The sequence below is a fragment of the Squalius cephalus genome, assembly GCF_949319135.1.
Source record: "Squalius cephalus genome assembly, chromosome: 2".
NCBI classification, from domain to species: Eukaryota; Metazoa; Chordata; class Actinopteri; order Cypriniformes; family Leuciscidae; genus Squalius; species Squalius cephalus.
The window spans coordinates 5,155,152-5,180,229 of record NC_137123.1 but is presented as its reverse complement, the minus strand read 5'-3'; the positions used below and the strand labels follow the sequence as shown (position 1 = coordinate 5,180,229).

The window sequence follows — 25,078 nt, the reverse complement described above, 5'->3', positions numbered from 1 at the left end:
TGTGTGCAGATCTCAGAGCCTAGGCTGCCTGAGTGATGATTGAGCATTATTGAAGACACCTGATGTTAACAAGCAGAATCACCAAAAGAGAAAATCTATTTTTTTAAGTTGCCATTATGGTGATCAGTGTTGGCTTTAGTTGTGCTCTTGACCCTTAAACTAATAACGTTAGATTTAGTTTGGCTGCTGTGTATGCGTTATAACTTTAAGATGAGCAAAGAGATAAGTTGACCAGGTGATGTTGGTTATGTTTTGACATAATCATCATTTGACCTGAATCACAAAACTCATTTAGAGAGTTAGGTTTACCTTGTTGATTACAGCAGCCTGTGATTCTACAGTATACTATTTTCAGCATTTACAATATAATCAAAAAGATTTCTTAAAAGTTGTTCTGATCGAAATACTATGAAAAAGTATTTTATTTGGACACTGACACCAAGAATCAGCATGTGATTCTCAACAATGGTGACAATAATAAAGCATGTTGCAGTGCATTCTGGGTACCACCAATCAAAACTCATTAATGGCATCATGCATTGCGGTATGAATAAATTATGATCTGAATTGTCTTAGTAATCTCCTTTTCCTAAGTGATTTTTTTTTTTTTTCACCATTGTTGAGATGCATAGACTGATTCTTGATGTCTGTGTGTGCCTAAAAGAAATATTTTATATCAGAACAACTTTTAAGAAATCATTTGGATTATACTGAAAAATCTGGATCTTAATCTTTAGAATCACTGTGATGCTGTAATGACCAATATTCATTTAAGTCAGAGATTAGGCTCTAAATGAGTTCAGTGATTCAGGTTAAATGATGATTATGTTAAAATATAACCAACACCACCTGTTCACCATTTCTCTTTGTTCAGCTGGCTATTATAACTCAGTTACAGCAGCCAAACACAATCTAAAGTTAAAGGGTCATTTCACCCGTGGAGACATGAATGTGTATTGAAAGTGGGTCATTTATGTAGAAGAAATGTGAAATTATTTTTGAATTTGGAGCTTTCTAGACTGAGAAAAGCCAGAAAATGTATTTTTGGCTTATGTGGATGAAAGACAACAACTCCCAGAATGCACTTGCTTCGCTGCCCTACAAGGCCACTCCCAAGCCACGCCTACCGGTAAGACAGCGCAGTTGAAAACAAAAACATCAAGGCAAGGCTAGGCTACGAGTGAGTCTCCGTGACGAGTTTGCCCAAAATGTCCGGGATTCGGCTTTTGCGTTCTACAGTCGCCATTCATCATGTTCACTGTGGCGAGCAGGACGAGGCTGAGGGGCGCGGGAGAACGGCGCGAGGCCGGTGGCGTGATTACTGACGACCGACACCTGTGAGGCACTGTTCTCGTATCTCGCACGGAGGAGCAGGTATTTTCTTAGCAATGGTAAAACACACATCAACCGATCACGCCACCGGCCTCGCGTCTTTCAACCGATCACGCCACCGGCCTCGCGTCTTTCTCCCGCGGCGCTAGCCTCGTCCTGCTCCCTGTATTACTGTGATTACTGATGAGCGCGCCTGTGAGATGCACCGGTCTCATGGGCTATCTCTCACGGAGGTGCGGGTATTTTCTTAGCAATGTTAAAACGCAAATCAACCGATCACTTGTTTAGCATTCATGTAAACATTACATTCAGATTCACCAATCGGGGTGAATTCAGTTAGATTGAAACAAAAGGTGAGCATGTAAACAATGGATGGCGACCGCAGAAAGCAAAAGCTGAATCCCGGACATTTTTGTCGATCTCGACGGCCGGACATGTCCGGGAAATAGAGTATGGTAACCCCTACTACTCAGCTTTCTTCGTCCCTGTTTTTTGCAGGTTTCTGCCGTTGAAATCAAACGCACTCGCACTGATCTGTGATAGGTCTGTTAGCGCATTAGGTCCAACCCCCTGGGCGGGTTTGAAAGGGTGGATCTAGTGCTTGTAGTCTTAACAGAAATCCCCCCCTCTTACACTTCCTCCTACAATGACGCAAAATGACGATTTTTGCGTCATTGTAGGAGGAAGTGTAAAGAGGTAAATACAGATTTCTCTCGTCTCGGGGGAAAATGAAAAAATGTTGCATGACCATTCAATAGTATGACTGGGTTTCTAACAATGCAAAGCTTAATGCAAATGGGTGAAGTGTCCCTTTAAACATTTAAAGGTCAACTGCCCAACTATATCATCATAATGGTGACTACATTGTGATTTTTCTCCTTCGGTGATTATTAACATCATTAACTTTAACACTCATATTTTAACACTTTAACACTCTTGAGTCTGGAGCCATAAACTCCCAGGAGAGTTCATTATTGATTGATTTCAGGCTGTGTGGCTTTGCAGTTGTAATTGTTGTTTCATTTTCTGAGAGTGCAAACATGATGTTGAATGAACATCACATTGTAACATTGATTCAATACCATTACCATTGATTTTTGGATGAAATCTTAAATTGTGGGAGTCAAAAACGTACACATTAACATTGATTTAACATTATTTTGATGGTTGCTGTCTATCTGGGACCCTAATCAAACACACCTGAACCAGCTAATCAATGTCTTCAGGATCACTAGAACGCTACAGACAGGAGAGTTTATCAGGGTTGGAGCTAAACTCTGCAGGGCAGCATTTGCCCATCCCTGTCCTAGAGTTTCTTCTAATGAGCTGATTAGTTGAATCAGGTGTGTTTGATTAGGGAGACAAAGAAAACGTGCAGTGTTGGGGGTCCTTCAGGAGCAGGGTTGGGAAACGGCTTAAACTACCTTTTTTACAATTTAATTATATTATGAGACTTTGATCAGACTGCAGAATCTCTACATTTCCATTAAAAAAACAAACAAACAAAAAAAAAACATTTACTGTATGAACAATTACTTGACTGCTTAAGACACCATGCAAACATTTAAATTTCAGCGTTAGCATTATTGTTACTTCATTCCCTCTTTCCAAAATCTGAGTCCAACTGGCTTTTTAAAGGTTTGAGACTGTGTGTGAAAACAGTGTGAGACAATGCAAAACATAACAGAAACACCATCACTTTTATTAGATAAGAGATAACAAATCACTGCAATTCACAGAGTTTCTAAATACCAAACTGTAAAGCATGTTTTTTTGTAAACCACTCATGTTTTCCCAGAAACCACAGAGGAGAGATATTACAGAACTCCTGCATCCTCAGAAATAGTAAAAGATGAATATATTATAGAAAGGTACATTCCAGATTAACCTTTATCTTTAAAACTGTGTAACCCCCAAAATAACTGTAATCAAATCTTTGCACACATGCTCAAATAAATGATATCATATGAAATGATTCATCAATTTATCATTACCCAAATCATAGCATAACATACTGTAACTCTTAATCATCCACTACTATATCTCTATTTATTCCCAACATCCAAACCCACATTGTGTAAATAATTACAAATAAAAGCGTGCATACAGAGCTTATCAAGCAATAATATGAATGATCCATTATGCCCAAATAGGCTACTGTATTTGAGAAGAAAGAACTAAAACATTTTCTGATTTTATTTATATCAAATAATTAAACTAATTACTACCATTTCAGTGTATATCTTACTATTTGCTAAGAAAAGCCTCCATATAAAAAAAAGTTACATTAACTTTTTGGGGCCGTAGAGTAAATTGTTGATTAGACTGTATTATTTATAATGACACAGATTAACTTAGTGCATTAAATTGACAGCCCAAGTTTAAAGATGAACAAGGCCGATAGATGGATGGATGGATTTAGCGGTCAGATTCTTTCTCTGTTACACATTCAAGAGACAGAGCAGGAGCTTTAGCCTGGGGGTCCCACTTTCCAGGATTGCGATACTCCCCCTCCTTCAGTAGGTAATGGGGCTCACCGTAGTCACGACCCTTATAGAGCTTCCAGACACCTCTGATCACCTTACAGGAGCGAACCCCTTTTATATCAAACCGGTTCTCCACAGAACTACAGTCAACTGTGGTCTCATGCATTGAGCCTTGAAAATCCTCCTGGTCGTAGACCTGGATCTTAAATTTAGAACTTGTGCCCTGGAGAATGGGACAAAAAGGAGGAGGATGATAAAGAAAAATGGTATTTTTTTAAAGACATACACCTGCTAATTAGACAATGTTCTGTTTGCGTTTGACTTTTTTTTTTTTACACAAACAGTTGTTCTTTTTACTTTGAAGTGCACAAATGAGTATGTGACACACATTTTACTTACAAAACAACACCAAAATGGTTTGTCCACGACTTGCTCTATTGCTAGTAGCACACAGTCAAACTTGAATTTTCAGAAGATTTTAATGAATAACTTCAATGTAGTTTTGTTTTTACACTTATTTAACTTTCAGTTGTACTAAGGCCCCATCCACACTACTGCATTTGCGTTTAGAAACAGAGACCTTTTGCTATGTTTGCACCTCCCGTCCGGACTAAATGGCAAAAACGAAGACCTAAAACGGAGAAGTTTAGAAACGCTGCCGACCTCGTTTTGCGTTTTGAATCTCCGGAGGGCGTTTTAGTGAAGACGGGTCAAAACGGAGGACTTTAGAAACGATGACGCAGAGGCTCACGCTTGGCTCTATGATTGGGTGTCATCAGTCATGGAATATACACAGGTAATATTCAGTACCAGTAAACTCCACCCGCTGGAACAGCTTCTTACAGTAAAAGAAACTGCCGCGTCTCAGGCACGGCTCACGCAGTAAACGTGTGCATGCTAGAAATAGAACCGACGCCTATTTTTCATGCGACACGCAAGCGTGTTGGAAGCGTTTCCAGGCCAAATAGAATAGGGAAAGATGTTTATATGTCATTTTGACACAAATACATATTAATAAATGACATTTTGATGTTTGAAAGTCTCTAGGTTTACACCGGCACGCGCATGCCCAGTGTTGGTGAATGATCACGTGATCCGCGTTTTCAGTCGTTTTAATGTGGACGGAGATCAATTCTAATATGCAGCTAAAACGCTGGTGTGGACGGAGATCGTATTCGTTTTAATTCACCATTTCTAAACTAAAACACGGTAGTGTGGATGGGGCCTAAGGCACTGTCGAATGCTTGATTTTGGTCTGGCTACCCAATACAAACAAAAAGAAGTACATTCGTGATATATAAACATAATATAAGCTAGAGTTTGAGCACTGTTTTTGAACACTGAGTATATGTTGGACTTACAGAGTGGTTCTTGACAGAGCAGATGTAATTAGAGTCTTTCCACAGTTGGAAATTAGGATACTCTCCCTTGGACAGAACATACTTCATGCCTTCGTATTTTGGTTTCTCATACAAACACCAGGTCCCACTCTCCACATAGATGGAACTACAGCGCTCCAATTTGGACTTTTGTAGATCAGTACAGTCAGCACTGCACTCGTATTTTTTGCCCTGGAAGTACTTGTCCTCATAGAAAATGATCTGCAAGCAGAAAAAAAAAATATATATATATATTTAAAAATGTATTTGCTTAAGATGAGTGTTATATAGAATTACATGTCACGGTTCAATCAGGTCCTCTTAATTTTGTCTGGGTATTTGTTAAATCACAACTACAGACATGTACTGATGTCACAGCCTTTAATCGTAAATATCATATACAAAAACTCATACACACATTGCAAGGGAGTCCAAAATTTGATTTGCACCACTGCTGAAAGCACTTTTCAGCCTCCTCCACCACTTTCCCATCAGTGCTGTGACAGTACACCCTAACAAGCTCTTCATTGAAGTTCTCTGGCAGGAAACTAGATACCTGCAAGTTCAGGAGGAATCAGAAATAAAGCTATGTTTACATGGACTTCTTTTGCTTCAGTCAGAATTAAATCATTCCAATGGAGTAATCCCAACCTAGTGTTTACATGAACGCTAAATAAAGTGATCGTGTTGATGTGTGTTTATGTTACAAGCTTCAAACTGGATTTGGATCTTTTGACATGCGCACACTGCACGAATATACAGTTTCCCCCGTTGCACTTACTAACCATTATCCTATTATTGCTTCTTTTCTTTGTTTCAAAAAGCAGATGTAATATTTATCTATTTCGGGTGTAATTAGGAGATGACAAGCTGCTTATATTTAACAAGCTGTAAATGTGCCCTTTCCCATGTCCAAAACAAGTTATCTGTGAATGAGAGACCGAAGCAAGGACTGGGTCAACAGCTACCCTGCACCACTTCACAGACAGTGAGTGAGGAGAAGTTTAAATTGACACAACAGTTATTTATGACAACGGGCCTGTCCAAATATCCACATTTGTTATCTTGGCCATTTGAGAGCACATGTACGCGACAGGAAGAACAGTAAGGCCCCGATCACACCTGACGTTTTTTTTTTGCTGTGAGAGGTGCCTTTTTTCAATTGTTTTCCTATGGCAGTGAGCGTTCTACACGCTGTTTATGCGCCCCAGGCCGCCTGCTGCGCCTTGCGTTTTTGCAGTTGAAAAAAAAAAATCAACTCCGAGCGGAAAAAAGCGCCCGACGTCATCACGTTTTTTCCCACTGTCAAATCGAATGGAGAGGCGGGCCTTCCGTTTTAGTGATGAAAAGTACAGTTGCTTTGAACGCCCGGAGAGTGCGATGATGGAGGATAAATTTGTGGTGCTCTCGCGGGTTACCAGGAGCTTAACGACTTCACGAACCGTAACTACCACAATGTTAACAGAAAGTCAATAAAGTTAATAAAAGGCTGATTTGACGTTCACTTGACTGACAGGACAGCTGTTTCGGTGGTTGCCTAGCAACATAAAAAACACAGTGCACTGCTCGTTCTGTGTGATCGGGGCAGTGCTGTGTGCCTCGCGTTTTCGAACCTGAAAAACACGTTAGGTGTGATCGGGGGCCTAAGTGAGCACGACTGTCCCTGGTCTGATAAATACCAAAGTGCAGTACCCTTAACACAAACTAAATCCACACCTTCTCTAATACTGCTTCAGAGCGGACTTTGAGGCGTATCTCATCATTCGTCACGTTAAGAAAAAACTATACGTGCCCCGAATTCACATCATGTCTAGGAAAACTTCCCATTGTAATTAATTTGATGTTACATATAATTTTTTTGTAAAAGGCAAAAGGCTGCACATTTTATTCCAATAGATATTATATTTAGTTCATGCAGTTCATACAATCATGCATTGATCAAGTGTGTCCCATTGAGTAAACAAAATTCGTACAACACCTGCGGTCTTCACGCCCATTTAAACACTTTGGCGAAATACTTTATGTAAGCTTAGCCTTAAGTTCTGCCAGGAAGACTCAATCAGCGTGTCATGTATTAACTCACTTCTAACCAATCATGTGTTAACACTCTCTCAGTATAAAAGAAGGGTACTTGCATTCGTCTGAGTTCGCAGATACTGACGGCGCCAATTACCTCCATCCTCCCCAACCTCCTCCAAGATGGTCCTTTCCCTCCATCCTCACCACCACCACCAGGATGGTCCCTTCCTTTACCTCCAGGGGGTCGGCTGCGCCCCTGCCTTCATCTTCAGGCGGGATTTGCAGATTCCGTTACCCTCGCATTGCTTGCTAAGGACGGGGCCTACGCCAAAGACTTTATAAAATTTATACTTGCTGAGCTATTAATAAATTTACACTTGTTATATCATTTTATCTCCCGAGTCTTTCTTGGTAGAAATGTAAGTAGACAATTAATCAAGTGCAAAACCTGCAAGTGTGGGTATTTGGACTGGCCCTGTCCAGCAACAGCTAATTCTGTTTGTCATACATCATTGCACATGTTCAGAACTTTGCAGCTTGGGTTTACAATCTGATCATACATGTCCTATCGAATGGATTAGAAAAGTCTTAAACCATCCCTCACAATCTAAATGAAATTTTAATCGCTTTTGACCAATGCATTCCTATTGACGTGGTTACACAATCTGATTATTAGGGTCCATGTAAACACAGCTAATGACTTTTCTATAATATAACACATATATGAGCTGACTAGTGGAAGTTAACTAACAAAACTTTGTAGAGTCCAAAGAAACAATTTAATTTCAAAGCAAACTTCGATCACCTCTTACCAAAAGGGTCCGTTTATCATCTGTTCATTTTTTTTTTTTTTATTAATATTGAAAGTAAATAAAATGAGAAAACGGCACCTTTTTAATTTTGAATTAAAAACAAAAATGAAAAACCAAGGACTCGTCGTTTTTTTTTTTTTTTTTTTTTTTTACCTCCAGGGGTAGAAAACTAGTAAACAGCTTGAATATTCCATCTCTACATGTGGGCGCCCCTTTCAACTGATTGGTCAAGCAAGGATCAATCCGTGCCATCCCGGTCTAAAAACTAATACAAAAATAAAATAATAATACATTGACTTATATTGTATATTATAGGCCTACATTACTGTCCTAATGTTCATGCAAGATCCGTCATTCTCAATGTCTGACAACCAGAGCACAACAGAAATATTAAAATACAGAGGTGTATACTGTTGGCCAGGGTTCCTCAAATCCAGCCCTGGAGGGCCACTGCCCCATTTTCAAGTGTCTTTGATTAAGGTTGGAGCTAAACTCTGCTGGGCAGTGGCCAAAAATAAAGGTTTACAGTAACGGATACGACTGTTAATGCAGTATTCGTAGACACCCATGATTGATGATTTTTTCAGTGTGTTTTCTAGAGTGGGCAGTTTGCATGATCATTAACCTGGCACTGGTATTACACAACATTCACTGACACATGCCACTCAAACACAGATATGCCACCAAATGATACATGTTTTAGTGGCACATGCCAATGAAAACCGCGGCCTGTGCCAATGGCTTCTGTGCATAAGATGCCGCAACTTGATGTTAATACTGCTATTGCATTAAATTGGCAGGTGGGAGCAGGACATTTTAATTTATTTATTTTTTTGTTTCACAAAAAGAAGGTAATAAGGCATCAGAACATCAAGGTAGTTGTTCTAGTTCACACAGTTGCAATTTTCTAATTTTTCTATTTGTAATATTATATCAAAAAACAAATGAACTTATGATTTACTGACCCAAAAGCAGTGGTTCTTTCAAATTATCTGTGAGCTAATCTGGTTTGTATTTGTGATTATAATTTATGCCTAATAATTAGGCGTCATATTAAAGCACCTGATACTTCTCAATATTGAAGGCTTTTTTGTTGTCCCTTTTACTGTAGAAATAAATGTTTTTAAAGGGTTGTTTGCCCTTCATGCCATGATCCAGATCAACCACCTATGTAGAAAGAAGATAAAACAGTTAGTTTGTGAGCACACACAGGCAGGCATGGAGTGTTTGGTATATAACTTACATAAACTGAGAATTCCTCAGGGTTCAGAGAAACATGTGTGTACTTCTGCACTGCATCCATCCATGTTTCTGTCAGCTTTACCTGAATTTTCTGATTTAAGAAAGTTATGGGTTAAGCAGTAATTATTAAAACATTGTTCCTCAAATGCACAAAAATAAGCAGTGTGAGGAATCTTGGCCCAGCACAGTTTTCATGTGACCGCTTTGATCTGGCATTGTGTCAGGGAACACATACTCAACAGACCGGTATTAAAATCCAAAACACGTTATTTTCATAAATGAGGGAACAGGAAACTGGGGTGAAATGGCAAGCAGCACAGCAGTGAAGATGATGATGAATGGCGAGTACACACACACACACACACACACACACAAACAACCTTCCTTTTCTCTTGTAGGATACTCACAAGGAGACTGGAGGATGACGCGAAACTGGAGACTGGGACGAGGAGAGGATCAAGGAGATAAGTAAACTTGAAAGTGTGCAGGTGAGCAGATGGAGGGATGATGGGAAATGTAGTGTTTGATGGTGACTGAGCTGTGACCATGACGCATTATTGGTTGCCTTTACAAGGTGAATGCGCTGAATCTTATTATACTTAGATACTATACAAATCATGTTATTTTCTATACCATACTTTACTGTAAGAACTTACTGTTATGCTGTTTCTTTGGTCTGGTCTTATCTGCCAAGTCAAAAAAAAAAAAAAAAAAACATGTCATAATTAATTACATCATCTTCTTATAGACCTGAAAAAGCCAGATGCATATATATGAACAATACACCATTAGTCAAACAGTAAAACAGTTTTTTTTCCCCAGGTCTGCAATGTTAACCCTTGCTGTAAAAATATTTCAAATTCTGACAGTATTATACCATTTTCCATTAAATCAGTAATATACCGTAGAAAACAATGTATTCTGGGTGATATTTGTCGTTTTCGAGAAAGTAGCCTACAGGAATATACTGTAAATTAACAGCGCTCAAAGTCGACCCTCAGATGCTGTGTTCCCAATCACACCCTATACCCTCAGTCAGTATTCCCTACATTAGTTCACTAATATAGTCCCCTTGACAGAGTGAATGAAAAGAAGTGAGTGAAGTGAGACGCTGATGAACACCTGATAAGCAGAATCACTGAAGGACAGAGAAACAAGAACAGAAAAAAGAGAAACATAAAAACAACAACTGACTTCCAGCCACCGAGTGTGAATCCAGTTTACAAACCAGTTTAACATTATTTCTTTCATACATGTACAAAAGTTCTTGCTGAGAACTAACAGATATTAAGTTGTTGATGTTTTATTGAATACAATAAAGTGTGTCACCAATATGGAGATCAGTGTTTGCTTTAGTTCTGCTCTTTACACTTCAACATTAGTTTCTCTCTGGCTGCTGTAACTGTGAGTTTATAAAACACATTTGATATGGCAAGAGATAAGAGATAAGCCAAGAGATCTAGAAACATTGATGATATGCTGCATATTGCCTTATTTAACAGGCTGTGGCTGTGTAGTTGCTGGTCCAGTGGAAATCTCTTTATTTACATTATTTTCATTATCACTCATTATATGAGTGGTCTCCAGTGTTGGGCAAGTTACTTTTAAAAAGTAATTAGTAACAGTTACTATTTACTTCTTCCAAAAAGTAACTAAATTAGTTGCTCAGTTACAAATTATAAAAGTAACAAGTTACTTCAGAAAGTAACTATTGCGTTACTTTCAAGTAAATTATTAAATGCTCAAATGTGTCCCCACCTCCAACCCTCATGTATGTAGATATTATGTTAATATAGTGGATCGATACAAACACAGCAAAATCCCCAGTGTTAAATTAACACTCCTCAGTGTACATATGTGTCCACACTACAGGGTGTTAAAAATTAACACTGAAGCAGTGTTGAAGTCGATGAGATAATTAAGTGATTAATTAAGTGATGATTGGCCATTAGTGGTTACACCTTATGTTAATAAGAATCATTGAAGGAAAGAGAAACAAGAACAGAAAAAAGAGAAACACAAGGACTACTGACTTCGAGCCATTACACATTATTGCACTTAAAGGTGCTCTAAGTCATGTCACGCGTTTTTTAGGCCAAAACATTTTTTGTCACATACCGCAAACATCTCCTCACTATCCGCTAGCTGCCTGTCCCCTGAACACACTGTAAAAAAACGCGGTCTCTGTAGACACCACAGGCTCCACAAACTGCAACAAAAACAAACTGAGCAACAAACAGAGCGACCCGCAGCACGAAACACAACAAACTGTTCCAGCCAATAACCGACAAGAATGATGTGGGGGTGGGGTTCGGGGGTTAGTGCGCGGATGAGGAGGAGGGAGGGTCTAGCTAGCCTCCGTTTTGTTTGACAATAATTCGAATGTCAACAAGAAGAAACATCTCCCGGGATCGCTTAGACAACCTTTAATATTTTACCAGTTTGACTTTATTTCTGTCATACATCTACACACGGTCTTATTTAGATTTAACAGACGTTTAGATGGTAATGTTTTATGGAATGTTTTGTTTCATGTCACCATTATGGTGACCAGTGGTTGCTTTAGTTGGGCTCTTGACCCTTTACTTTTGAACATTAGTATTTCTCTGGCTGCTCCAACTCTGTGTTTATAGAGCATATGTGTTGTGGCAAGAGAAACTATGACTTTGGTTGTGTTTCCTGAAAGCATCGCAAGCCTAATTTGATCGTACAGACCATTTATTGCAGTTGGTCTGTGATCAAGTTAGGCTTAAGATGCTTTTGGAACTGCAGCCCTGGTTATGATTTGATGATGAAATTACTAGTGGCCTGATTTACTGATGGCACCCATCATTATAAACTGATTATCTAAATGTTTTATTAATTTTTCACTACAGTAGTTACTTCCAGCAATGTTTTAAAGATCTGAAGGATTTAAAATCACACACAGACATCAAGAATCTACATATGAATCTCAACAATGGTGACAATCAAACAAATGCTTAATGTTGCAGTGCATGATGGGAGCCACCAATCAGAACGCATCCATGGCTGACATCATGCATTGCAGCATGAATAAATTATGCAGCTGAATTGTCCTGTAATTTTTATTGTTTGCTTTTATTTTGCTATTGTTTTGTTCTGACTTTAGTAGCTTGTTTTGTGATGATCAGAGTTGATCTGTTTGTCACTAGTTTGTTTATTGTCACCATTGTTGAGACTCATATGCTGATTCTTGATGTCTGTGTGTTTTAAAACAATAACTTTAAAATATATATATATATATATAAAAAAAAAAAAAAAATCATATTGCTATTGGATCTCAAACTATAGAATCTCAGAGCTACAATCACCAATACTAAAATGAGACATCAAGCATATAATCAAAGATTTAGACTCTGAATGACATCAGTGAATCAGGTCACTACATGATGATAATGTTTTTATCATCAAAACATATTGTGAGCAGGTCATGTTTTCTCTTGCAGTAACAAATCTGCTTTATAAACACAATGTTGTAGCAACCAGAGAAAAACTAATATTAAAATATGAAAAGAGTCAAGAGCCCAACTAAAGAAAACACTGACCACCATAATGGTAACTTGAAAAGAAAACTTCCATAAAACATTACCGTCTAAACTTCTGTTGAATCTCAAGAACTTTTGTCGATGTATGACAGAAATAAAGTCAAACTGGTAATAATAAGTGCAACAATGTGTAATGACTCGAAGTCAGTTGTAGTTCTTGTGTTTCTCTTTTTTCTGTTATTGTTTTTTTCTCTTTCCGTCAATGATTCTGCTTATTAACATCAGGTGTCGCCACTAATAGCCAATCACTTAATTAATCACTTAATTATCTCATTAACTTCAACACTGCTTCAGTGTTCATTTTAACACTCTGTACTGTAGTGTGGACACATATGTACACTGAGGAGTGTTAATTTAACACTGGGGATTTTGCTGTGAATAACACAATAGATGTTTTGGAACTTTTGATATTTATTGCCCCTCAACAGGCCACAACTGGGCAAAATTAAATTATTCTTGTTAAACACTATACCAAAAAGAAATAACAAATATATATACAAACTCAAACATGATAACAAACTCTTTGTAGTACAAATAAAACAAACAAAAAACAATTGGTACACAGCAAAATCCCCAGTGTTAAATCAACACTGCTCAGAGCAAATATGGTCCCACTCTACAGAGTGTTAAAATTAACACTGAAGCAGTGTTGAAGTTAATGAGATAATTAAGTGATTAATTGAGTGATGATTGAGCATTAGTGATGAACACCTGCAGTTAACAAGCAGAATCACTGAAGGAAAGAGAAACACAAGAACTACAACTGACTTTTAGTCACAGCCTTAGATTAAATCAACTGAAGAGAAAAGAAGACATTAAATCTGTGAAGATCTCAGCAGAGGAGGATTAAACAACTCCACAAACAGCATTACCAGCTTCACTTATTACTAACCAGACTGACTTTATTTCTGTCAGACGTCTACAGTTCTTATTGAGAATTAACAGAGGTTTAGATGTTTTAAAATCACCATTAAAAAATCACCATTATGGTGAACAGTGTTGCCTTTAGTTGTGCAATTTGACTCTTGACTTCTTATTAGGGCTGCACGATTAATCGTATTTTAATCGCGATAACGATATCTGCCTCTCTCGATTAATTTAAAAAAATCGCTGCGATATTTGCCCCGCTCGTTTTTTTATCCTGAAAACGCTTTTTTATTAGTCATTTGCATTATCGTGCATTGTAAACAAGTCCCCACTAGCATTGATGTTTGTGGTTGCCAGATCTGAAAAGCTTAAATCTCCCAAATTACCCAAACAGAGCTTTTATCTTACATTTTATTCCCCGTGTTTTACTTAGTCGGTGCAATCTGGCAACCCTGCGCGCATACTCTGCACTGCGGAAAAAGCACTGATCTCCACAGCGATATTCTGTTTGCATGAAATTGTTATACAGCCAGTCTGTTTCTTCACAAGCCACTTGTGCTGTTTGTGTGACTAAATCTGTTTCTAAATGAGTTTCACTGTTCTATTTTTTTGAAGTTTAAGTTTTTACCAGTTTTCATGTGTCGTGAATCAGTTGAAAACGACAGCCACTGCCAGTTTTCAGTGTGTATCAACAAGTAGACTATTTTTCTTTGCAGTACGAATTTGCTGAGCGATCTGGATCTTTACTTTGTCTCATTTTCAACCGAAATGTGTCGCTTAGAAGATCTAATGTGAAGACGCATCACAAAACGCTCATCTAACGTTAAATCATGCCATTTGTATTGACTTGCTGTTTGAGGAAGTTGTAGTTGGTTAAATGAAGTCTTGTTTGAAATTAACACCCGCCAAATGCGGCTAAAAATTAACTTTGGCGGGTATCGCTGTCAAATCACTGGCCAATTTGGCATGTTATTATGTTTACTTGCTGGGGAAATTCGTGTTAAACCAAATCTGCTCGGATTTTGCGCAAATACTCGTGCAAAACCGTTAGCCTAACTATCTCTTCTCTTTCTCTGTAGTTTCTCAAATGAGAATAATCGTGATTAATTATCGCGATTATAATTTTGAGCAAAATAATCGTGATTATCATTTTAGCCATTATCGTGCAGCCCTACTTCTTATGGTTTTTGTAACAGTGTTTACTAAAACACATAATTTGTTGCAAGGAAAGCCAGAATCAAAGACAGTCAGGTGATAGGCCTATAGTTTTCAATATCATAAACTTTACAAATATTATCATTGCCTAAAAGTGGTTATTTGTTATTAATATATATTTTTTAACAACATTGACTTCTTTCTTCAGATCAGACATCAAGCTGATTTATTTATTTTTATTTTTTTTGATTTATTGGGAATGTAATCTTTGGACAAACACACAGACATCAAGAATCCACATATGAATCTCAACAATGGTGACATGCTTTTTATGCCGCAATGCATTCTGGGAGGCACCATAGTATAAAATGCTTGGCTCCCAGCATGCATTGCAGCATGAAGCATGTCACCATTGTTGAGATTCATATTTGGATTCTTGATGTCTGTTTGTTCCTAAAAAAAAAAAAAAAAAAAAAGATTTTCCAAAAAATGTGTTAATGTATATAAAAATCAAAATGTCTGCTCTGTATCAAGAAAGGTGTAAGCTATTTTTTAATAACAAATGACAACTTATGATTAGGGGACAGATTAGTGAATCACTCTACTTTATAATCATGAAAACTAAACCACCTGAACGCCTTTGTCTTTGGCATTTGGCATACTGTTACACTAAAGGAAACACTGATCGCCATAATGGTGGTCAAACATTTTAAAACATCAACATCTAAACCTCTGTTCATAGACATATGACAGAAATAAAGTCAGTCTGGTTAGTAATAAGTGAAGCTGGTAATGCTGTTTGTGGAGTTGTTTAATCCTCCTCTGCTGAGATCTTCACAGATTTAATGTGTTCTTTTATCTTCATCTGATTTAATGTGACTGTGACTGGAAGTCTGTTGTAGTTCTTGTGTTTCTCTTTCCTTCAGTGATTCTGCTTGTTAACTGCAGGTGTTCATCACTAATGTTCAATCATCACTCAATTAATCACTTAATTATCTCATTAACTTCAACACTGCTTTAGTGTTACTTTAACACTCTGTAGAGTGGGACCATATTTGCTCTGAGCAGTGTTGATTTAACACTGGGGATTTTTCTGTGTAGATATACTGTACTTCATATAACAATATGAGGTGCTTTCAATGTAACTGGAAAGTGCAATGTATAGCAAAACTAAGGCATCCAAATATAAACAGGTAATACATAAAAAAGAAAAAATACATCTCCATTAATTTTTTTTTTTTACCCAACCTCAGCCAATCGTCTGCATTTATGCACCTCTCACATGCACTGCCCAGTGCCCACTAGGGGTGACCCCAAATGGAGGAGCCTGATTCGACTACCGATCTCACGGTCGAATCTTCGCAGAGGTGTTATGAAACGAGGATCATGCCACTTTGGCTATATGAGAGCGCTCAATGTCTGATTTCACATAGAACTACCGGTTTTCTGTCAATACGTTAATATTCAGCCTATTTTGATAATGCTGTATATAAAAATGTGCAAAGAAATAAGTATTTAATAAATATTTTTTAACGTGCGTGAATAAATCCAAACACCCCGCGTCCGCGTGACAGATTTAAGTTTCACTTTCAATCCGTAACTGACAGAGGAGCGTCTTGGCGGCAAGGATTTAAATCTTTAAAATAACAATGTCTGGGATAAGAAAATATAAAGTGTGGATGTACACCATCAGAAAGGATATTCTCCAAGGCTGGATTTAGCATCAGGAGATCGCACTTCTGCCGGCCAACGTTAACAAGTTTCACGTTAGAATGTATTTTATCCGCGCGCACAATTTGAAAAGACTCCAACGGACACAGACAGAGTGAAAGACTGGATTTGTTCTCTCGATCAGGTACTGTAGGGTACAAGTGATTTCAAAACTTTTCAGACGGTTCTAATTTGATTTTTGGATGCTGTGAGTGTGAACATTTTTAGCTAAAAAGACTGCCACTCCAGTTTAGCATTTATTGTTGTTTCTGCAGTTAAAAAGACAAAGTTGAAAATTCTGGCTACTATCGTTATTTTAATAGTTTCTTTATTTTTATTTTATTTATTGATCTGTCAGGGTTATCTAATCCAACTATTTGTGGCTTTTGTTTTGAATATATGTTCCCCTGCACTTTAGGCATTTTGCACACATTTGCTCATCTTGTGACTTGATTCTGATTTATTTCGTTTTGTATTTTTATTTATTAGAAAGGTATATTCTGTTCTAATTTAATTTAGTAAATTAATTGTTTATTTTTTCGGTTTATCGATGTTGTGGTGTATAGAGCCTGCTCGCACAGGTAATTTAGCCGATTTAATTTGATTTGTATGTGAAATGCAAATCCTGTCTGTGGCCTTTCTGGAGTTATTTATGTTATTTCTTAGTTTTATTGATCCAAAATGTTTTTATACATTTTCTTCTATATCTTTGTGTGATTTTCTGTACATCGCGGCTTTGAAATGTTAAAGCCCCGCCCCCATCCCCATCCCCATCCCCATACACATGATTCGACTATTAGTCGACTATAAGCAAGACATGACGATTCTGATTCGACTATGAAAATCCATAGTCGGGGACACCCCTAGTGCCCACTAAACAAGGAAGAACAGTAAAAAAAAAAGTATTTGCCTCTCGACTCATGCCAGTTTCACACTGCACGCGTAAGCAGAGCGTAAGCAGTGCGTATTTTTTTCGCCGCCCATGTTAACAGATTAGAGATGGCGCGTAGCAGGAGCAGAGCAGAAGCAGCATTGCTGCAATCATTTCAAGCCGAAACTGGCGTCAATCTAGTTGGTCTGATGAAAAAAACAGCTTCAATTATAGTAATGCGCCATGTTTTTTGGCAGTAACATTGACAGCGTTATTAAGTTGGGACGAGTAATCAATTAGATTACTCATTACTGAAAAAAGTAATGCTGTTATGTATATCACTGGTGGTCTCAAATGAAATAAATTCACAGTAATACTTTGCTCACATCCTGAATTTTCTGATTTGAGAGGGTTTGTCAGTTTTATAGGGTTAATCAAACAGTAAATCAGTGTTTTTCAGTTTCTGTTCAACCTTTGACTTGTGTTCCTCAGTCAGACGAGCTTCTCCCACAAACTTTGGCAGTTTTCTCCTGATGATATTGTTCAGGATGTCTTTGGAATCCTGCAGGTTTTTAGCAGTGGAGGACGAGATCTGCTCAAAGATCCCATCTGACACAACAACAGAAGATTCATTATTATACATGTTATTTCATATGTCCTGAGACACACAACCACATGTTTCAAGAGAGAATATGTTTATCCTGGTTTATGGTAATCCGGTATATCTTTAGCTCTTTTAGCTTTGAGTTTACATGTTTTTCACCTGTTCTTTGAGCTGACCTGTGAGTTTGCTGTATTCCTCTGCTGTCTTTATGTCCTCTGCTGTCTTTATGTCCTCTGCTGTCTTTATGTCCTCTGCTGTATTTATGTCCTCTGCTGTATTTATGTCCTCTGCTGTATTTATGTCCTCTGCTGTATTTATGTCCTCTGCTGTATTTATGTCCTCTGCTGTATTTATGTCCTCTGCTGTCTTTATGTCCTTTGCTCTCTTTATGTCCTTTGCTCTCTTTATGTCCTTTGCTGTCTTTATGGCTTCAGAAATCTTAAGCATATCTTGACGTTTCGGTTTATAAAGATCACCATCAGCTAGTACGAGCGCTTCTGCAAACCTAACACATTTGAGTTAGTGTTTCAACATTTGAAGAATCACAGTCTAATGCTGAATTTGTGTAAGAAGAATACGTCATGCAGCAGGTTAAATATTGTGAAATCTCATATTCACTGCAAACAGAGAGACTCACATCTCTTCAATGATGTTGCAGATCTTGTGCTGGTAGGCCTGGCGATGGAGAGAGTATCGAGTGCGAAACATGTCATAAACATTATCTGCCTCCTGTTAGACATACAAACACCAGAGTCACAGATCCAGTTCCCATAATGCAGTGTTCACATTCAACAGCTAATGCCACTTTCTATCTGAAGAGTTATAGGAGAGAATAAAACTACTAAATAGAGTAGAAGAATCTTGAATATACTCAGTACGTCATACATTCAGTATGTGTGTGTCTTTGATTAGTAATCATAGTGTGTGATAACTTGTATCAGGCACCTTGTCTCTAAAGCAGATGTGATTTCTTTTCTTTCCTTTCACTTCACAGACTCGAGCGAACTTCAGCAGACGCTGATGGTCAAAGCTGTTTCGAATGCCAAGGTGATGACAGTCTCTGAGAAATAAACATTAATATAAATATAAAAAGGATATGTAAATGAGAGGATAATTTGGCTCAAAGTTATAATAGATTCTACATCATAGTGCCATCTGTGCAAAATGCCTAATAATATGTACCGTGCGAAATAGTCCCATTTGTCCACATCAATGCCGTTCTGTTTGTTTGCCACAATCTCATACAGGAAGGATTTGTCTTCAGCTCTGCCCTCGTATTTCCACTGAAAATAAAAGCAAAGGCTGTGTGTAAATGAGGCTTCATTCATGCTAGCACATCAATAACAGATGAAGTAAGTATGAACCTCAGCAACTGAATCTTCAGCCCCTTCGATTAACTCTTTAATGAAGGTGACATCTTTATCATCCAGTCCATGCTCCTTCAACACATTCTCATTCTCAGCCTTCAAACTCTTCACAATGTAATAAAACATCAGCACTGACATCTGCTCATGCTGCAGTAAAGACACAAAGACAGATGAAATCATAAATACATATATTACAGAAACCAACAGCTCTGAGAGTGTGTGTGAGCAATGTGTTCATTCTCACCTTCCACTTCTCAGGGATGTCATCAGGCAAGCCTAAGAAAAAAACGCAGGTCTCATGTGGATTGTAAGTCATGTTATGCACATTAAACTCTTTCAGGTTCATTTCCCAGACTTACATGGCTTGAGTTCTCCATGTCCAAATGTAACAATAACATGAGTGAGAAATGTGCATGTTCACAGACACTTACCTCTGTCTATTTTCTTTTGTTTTGCTTTAGGAATAACCAGACCATCAAATACATGGGAAAATGGACCATGACCTAAAAAATAAAGAGAAACTGGATAATTCTTGGTATGGTCATCCTAAATCAATGCTCGATTTGACAAGGGTTTGGGTGAGTTTAAACTCCATGACAAATACAAAAAACAACACAAAACACTGAATAGTGGATTATTTTCACTTTCCATCTGCATTAGTGATACTCACCCAAGTCGTGACACAGTCCAGCGATCTGAACACACAGGAAATCCTGTTTGGTGATTTTGAGCTCTGGCTGATTATCATGAAGAGTCTTGACCAGACACCCAGCTAAATACGCCACTCTAACACACACACACACACAACACCACAGTTTATACCAAGAACACTGAATAGCAAAAATATTTGTATTCATTTACTTGCATGCCATGTAAAAACATCAACAACATCAGAGAACTGTGAACATGCAAACGTATATTATTTTAAAATATTAACTTTAAATCTCTCAAATTATTAATTTAAACATAATTACTTAAACAATCTAAAAAAACGTTGATCAGAATATAATAATATTTCACCCAAGTGAGTGTTCGAAGCGATTGTGAGAAGCTCCCGGATACACCAGATATTTTCCTCCGAGTTGTTTGATGTGTCGGAGTCTCTGAAACTGAGGAGTGTCGATGATCTTCACCAGCAGGGGGTGCAGCGCAATGTGACCATGAATGGGGTCGTTGAAAATCTACAAAATATACAGGTTTGTTGACTACTTATGTTTGACATTTACACTTATGGCAGTTACCAGTTACTGTACAGACTCTGAAACATTTTTGTGAGTGAACATATAATGTAGATTACAGTTTAAATGTTTAAAGAGGGTATGCACTAACGTCACGGAGTCAGCCCAAGTGGCAAACATCCTGAAATTTTGCTGGAATTTTGTTCAAAATGTTTGGGAAAATGTGAAAACTTGGAATAAAACAAACTGTTATCTACTTAAATTAACTTACTTTCTTTAAAGCTGCTGGAAACCATGTATGGTGAATTGCTATACAAATAAATTTGAATAGACGCTTAGTCTACAAAATGCTGGGTTGAGCATGTTGTCATTTTTTGGGTTATTTTTTGCAGAGCTAGGTTATTGTGTTACCCAGCTGCTGGGTCAATCTCACTGACAACTGAAACAAATGCACCCCTCCCCCTTCTATGGTTGGGGGGCCAGCAATGTAATGACCCTGACATTAGTCGCTTTTCCACTGTCGGGTCAATGCGAGCCAGGGCTAACAGCGTGTCGGACAAGCCCAATAGCCTCAGACCTCAAGCAAAGAGCACATAATCAAGTTGCGTTTCCACTTTTGGGCCAGTAGCCCTTCAGCACTGAAAAAATATAGAAAAATATAGATAAAATATCATATGCTTATGTCACATTTCTTTAGCAAGAAAGAGTGAACATTTCTATTATTTATTCACGAGAATATGCGATCTGAGGTGGTTTGAGTGATCGCTCATTATACTGTTGTACTTTCAGCCAGAGCAACAGAGAGAACTCATCAGAAGAAAACAGGACTTATTAGTTATACGAGTTAAAGGAGCTGTATGTAAGAAATGTATTTCAATTAATCATAAAATGGCCCTGATATGTCACTAGACATTAAGAAATCATGTTCATTTCAAATAATTATATCACTGACAACAGTAGTATGGCTAGGATATTGTCATTTAAAAAGTGAAGTTGCAGCCCTCAACTGATGTTGATGTTGTCATCTTGTGTTTTGGCCTGATGCCCCACCCTCCACCTATCTACCAATCACGAAGTCAGTAGTGTTTCAGCATCCGGGTTGCCAGCTCTGCTCTAGTTACCACAGCTGCAGCTACAAACGTTCCTGCTGGATCCTGCAGCCTATCTGGCAACCTGGAGTCAGGGGGGAGGGGGAGGGGATACACCACTCTACAGTAATTTGAAAGTGAGTGCAGTACCAGTTTTGGCCACAATCTTACATACGGTTCCTTTAACCGGAGTATGTGACATTTATGTGGATGCATTAGTCTGGTATCAACAAAAGCACAGGGAAAAAACGGATACAACATGAAACCAAATAAACACACGATTATAATATTCCAGTAAAAATGAGCTATAAGTCACCTTATTATGTTGGGTAAAATTAACAAACCAACATACTATGATAAAATAACCTGCGGTTGGGTTTGTCCATATTTAACCCCTTAAGTCTAATTTTTTGAGATATCAACCTAAAATGTTTGGCTTTGATTTATTTAGCAGTTTTAGAGTTGCCCAGGTTTTAAAAATATATATTTTATATAAAATATGAATAATACATTTTTTTACATTGTACATTTTCATAAACTCAAACATCTATAACTTTTTTTTTCTTTCACTTTCTTAATTTATTTCACTTCTACAAAAATCTGCCAAATGTCTTCTTTAAAACAAGACCAAACGTCATATAGTATACGTACAGCTGATTTCACTAATTAGTTCTCTCTCCTGTTGAATTAGCAAATCCAGGTGATTGGAACAAAATACTGAGGAGGACTTTTACTTTCTGAACCTGGACTTTACACCTCTGGTTTTAAATAAATATAAATGTATAAAGAGCCACTTCAGCCACAGCCATAGGTCTGACACAGAAGTTTAAATCAGCTATCAGATAGAATACTATCCACTAAAGCTACATGCTGTAATATAAACGTGTATGTTCCTTCATAGAAATGAAAAGTGAAATGACACTATGCATAAATGCTACACTAGTAACTTACCTTCATTTGTTCATTTGGAAAGTCCAGGGAGTATTTCTTCAAGAGGTCATGCAATTCAACCTTCACAACCTCCCACAACTCTCCAGACTTTGAGCTTACAGACACTGAGCTTCCAGACTCTAGGCCTCGAGACTCTGAAAAGGCATGCACTTTTATATCCTAATTGTTTGAATTAAAACATCCTCAGTTTGTAAAAACAAGCAAACATTATTAAAGATAGGTACCAGAAAGGTGCAGCTCATGTATGTTTATTTTAACGCAAAATGTAATACGCTATATCCCAGCTAACAGACTTTTGTTATAAGAACGTTCTCCAAATATTCAGTGTTGGTTCTGGGAACGTGAAAAATGTCCAGTTTTCTTGACGTTAGAGGAACGTGTTCTAAAAGGTATAATGTTCCTCAAACGTTCTTTCAACTTAATTTTGATTTAAAATCCAACATTATAGGAACGTTGATTTCCAGAGGTGTCAAGTAACGAAGTACAAATACTTTGTTAACTTACTTAAGTAGAAATTTGGGGTATCTATACTTTACTGGAGTAATTATTTTTCAGACGACTTTTTACTTCTACTCCTTACATTTTGACGCAATTATCTGTACTTTCTACTCCTTACATTTTAAAAATAGCCTCGTTACTCTCCTATTTAATTTCGGCTTGTTTTCATTCCGGCTTGAGAGAGAGAGAGAGAGAGTTATTTTTTTTCCTTACTTTTACTTTTATACTTTAAGTAGTTTTGAAACAAGTACTTTTATACTTTTACTTGAGTAAAAAGCTTGAGTTGATACTTCAACTTCTACAGAAGTCTTTTTAAACCCTAGTATCTATACTTCTACCTGAGTAATGAATGTGAATACTTTTGACACCTCTGTTGATTTCTAACATTCCAAGAACATAAAAGTGTCCAGTTTCCTTAATGTTACTAGAATGTTATTTGAAGGTTAGTGTGATGTTCCTTAAACATTCTTTCAATCATCTTTAAAAAGAGTAATAAGAACACAAACTACAACTTTATTCAGAAACAGCCTTAGATGAACTGAAGATAAAAGACATTAACTCATTCAAGATCTGATTAAACAACTCCACAAACAGCATTACCAGCTTCACTATTACTAACCAGACTGACTTTATTTCTGTCACACGTCTACAGAAGATCTTATTGAGATCTTACAGAATAGTAAAGGAAACGTGTCCGGAGATTACAAAATCAAGGGTTAATGTCGGGATAGCTTTTTCCAGGTGGAATCCAGGCAAAAGCTTTCAAAAGAGACGCTGAAGTTGCTTGCTTTCTTCTCGACAGGCAAGTCAATGTTACGGTCTTAATTACAAGCTTTTTTTTCATTGCTTGGTTGTGTACTTTATTATATAATATACAAAAATATAACAAATAAAGAAGGCATCACTACTAATTACCATAGTTCATGTTTTTCACAGTCAGTAATTCATACTGTAACATTCGATTGTTCGTTGTGTCAAGTTGCAGTTTGTTTGAAATAACAAACCTGTTCACCCGAAGGAAAACTCAATTAAGTATAAGACATCCTGTCAGAGCTTTTTGGTACATAACGGCTACCGTAGATGCAACATGCATTTGAAAAAGTGAGGTGCTGGAGAGCACTATTTGTTTGAATGCAAAATACATTTTCACCACTAGATGGGAGAAATTCCTACACAATGTCACTTTAATATTGAATTTGCAATCATGTTTGCACTCTCAGAAAATGAAACACAACAACTATAACTGACTTAAATCCACACAGACTGAAATTAACTGCAAATAAAAGACAATAAATCTCCTTAAACAAGTCTCTTTTGTAGAATCACTTGATGTTCACAAAAGTTATATTGACACTATTTTGTTCTTGATCATTCTAAATAAAAAAAAAATATATAAAAAATGACATATGGTCATGACTATCAGTTATTTGTGAACAAACCTGCAATTAAATAATGCAAAATTAAGTGACTAACTAAATTATAATCTTTGTCTTCCCTTACCTTCTTGAAAGGATTGTTTAATATTCTGAGCACGTTCCTCAAGAGTTTTTTCAGGATGAGACATCTTTTTTCTGAAGGATCAATTTTCGTCTTTTTGGTTGGTTGTTAAAAACTCAGATGATAGCAATGAAGATCTGTAGAGCTGCGTACAGCTTTTATAGATCCAGAAACTCACCACACTGGAATACATGACCAGGAATGTCTTGTCAAACTATGAGGGTGTGTCTTAAATCAATGTTGAGTTTGAACACTGGGATTAGAAATCTGAGATTAGATTAGAAGTCGGGATCAGAGCAGCTGCTGCTGGAGAAACCGGGGTGAAATTTAGGAGGTGCAGATATTAGACAATATGTTTATTTATTTATTTGTCTTAAAACTGCTTTTGATAGGTGTGTCTGTTTAGAAAATATATACAAATGTAATGCAAATATTACATAATAAAATGTGAAGGTT

At 37.3% G+C, this 25,078-nt stretch overlaps 1 protein-coding gene across 1 annotated transcript; it reads right to left on the bottom strand.

The window, feature by feature from the left end:
- Window positions 1-3,014: 3,014 nt before the first annotated feature.
- Window positions 3,015-24,798, bottom strand: LOC307154473 (deoxynucleoside triphosphate triphosphohydrolase SAMHD1-like). Its single transcript, XM_079864459.1, has 18 exons — window positions 24,626-24,798; window positions 22,628-22,761; window positions 20,431-20,591; window positions 20,081-20,196; window positions 19,842-19,913; window positions 19,655-19,686; window positions 19,408-19,557; window positions 19,226-19,326; window positions 18,989-19,103; window positions 18,681-18,772; window positions 18,220-18,548; window positions 17,912-18,048; window positions 9,927-9,956; window positions 9,272-9,361; window positions 9,091-9,195; window positions 5,616-5,753; window positions 5,180-5,419; window positions 3,015-4,041 (listed from the first exon to the last, which is right to left on the bottom strand). Exons 1-18 carry the CDS (start codon window positions 24,687-24,689, stop codon window positions 3,751-3,753), a joined length of 2,397 nt encoding a protein of 798 aa, XP_079720585.1. The 5' UTR covers window positions 24,690-24,798; the 3' UTR covers window positions 3,015-3,750.
- Window positions 24,799-25,078: the final 280 nt, after the last annotated feature.

Excerpts from the sequence above, each read along its gene's own strand:
- LOC307154473 (XM_079864459.1), bottom strand. The coding sequence starts at position 24,689 with ATGTCTCATCCTGAAAAAACTCTTGAGGAACGTGCTCAGAATATTAAA. Across the intron at positions 19,558-19,654 it reads ACATCCCTGAGAAGTGGAAG|CATGAGCAGATGTCAGTGCT; the intron begins GTGAGAATGAAC and ends TCTTTACTGCAG. Across the intron at positions 9,957-17,911 it reads CTGAGGAACACAAGTCAAAG|ATAAGACCAGACCAAAGAAA; the intron begins GTTGAACAGAAA and ends TTGACTTGGCAG.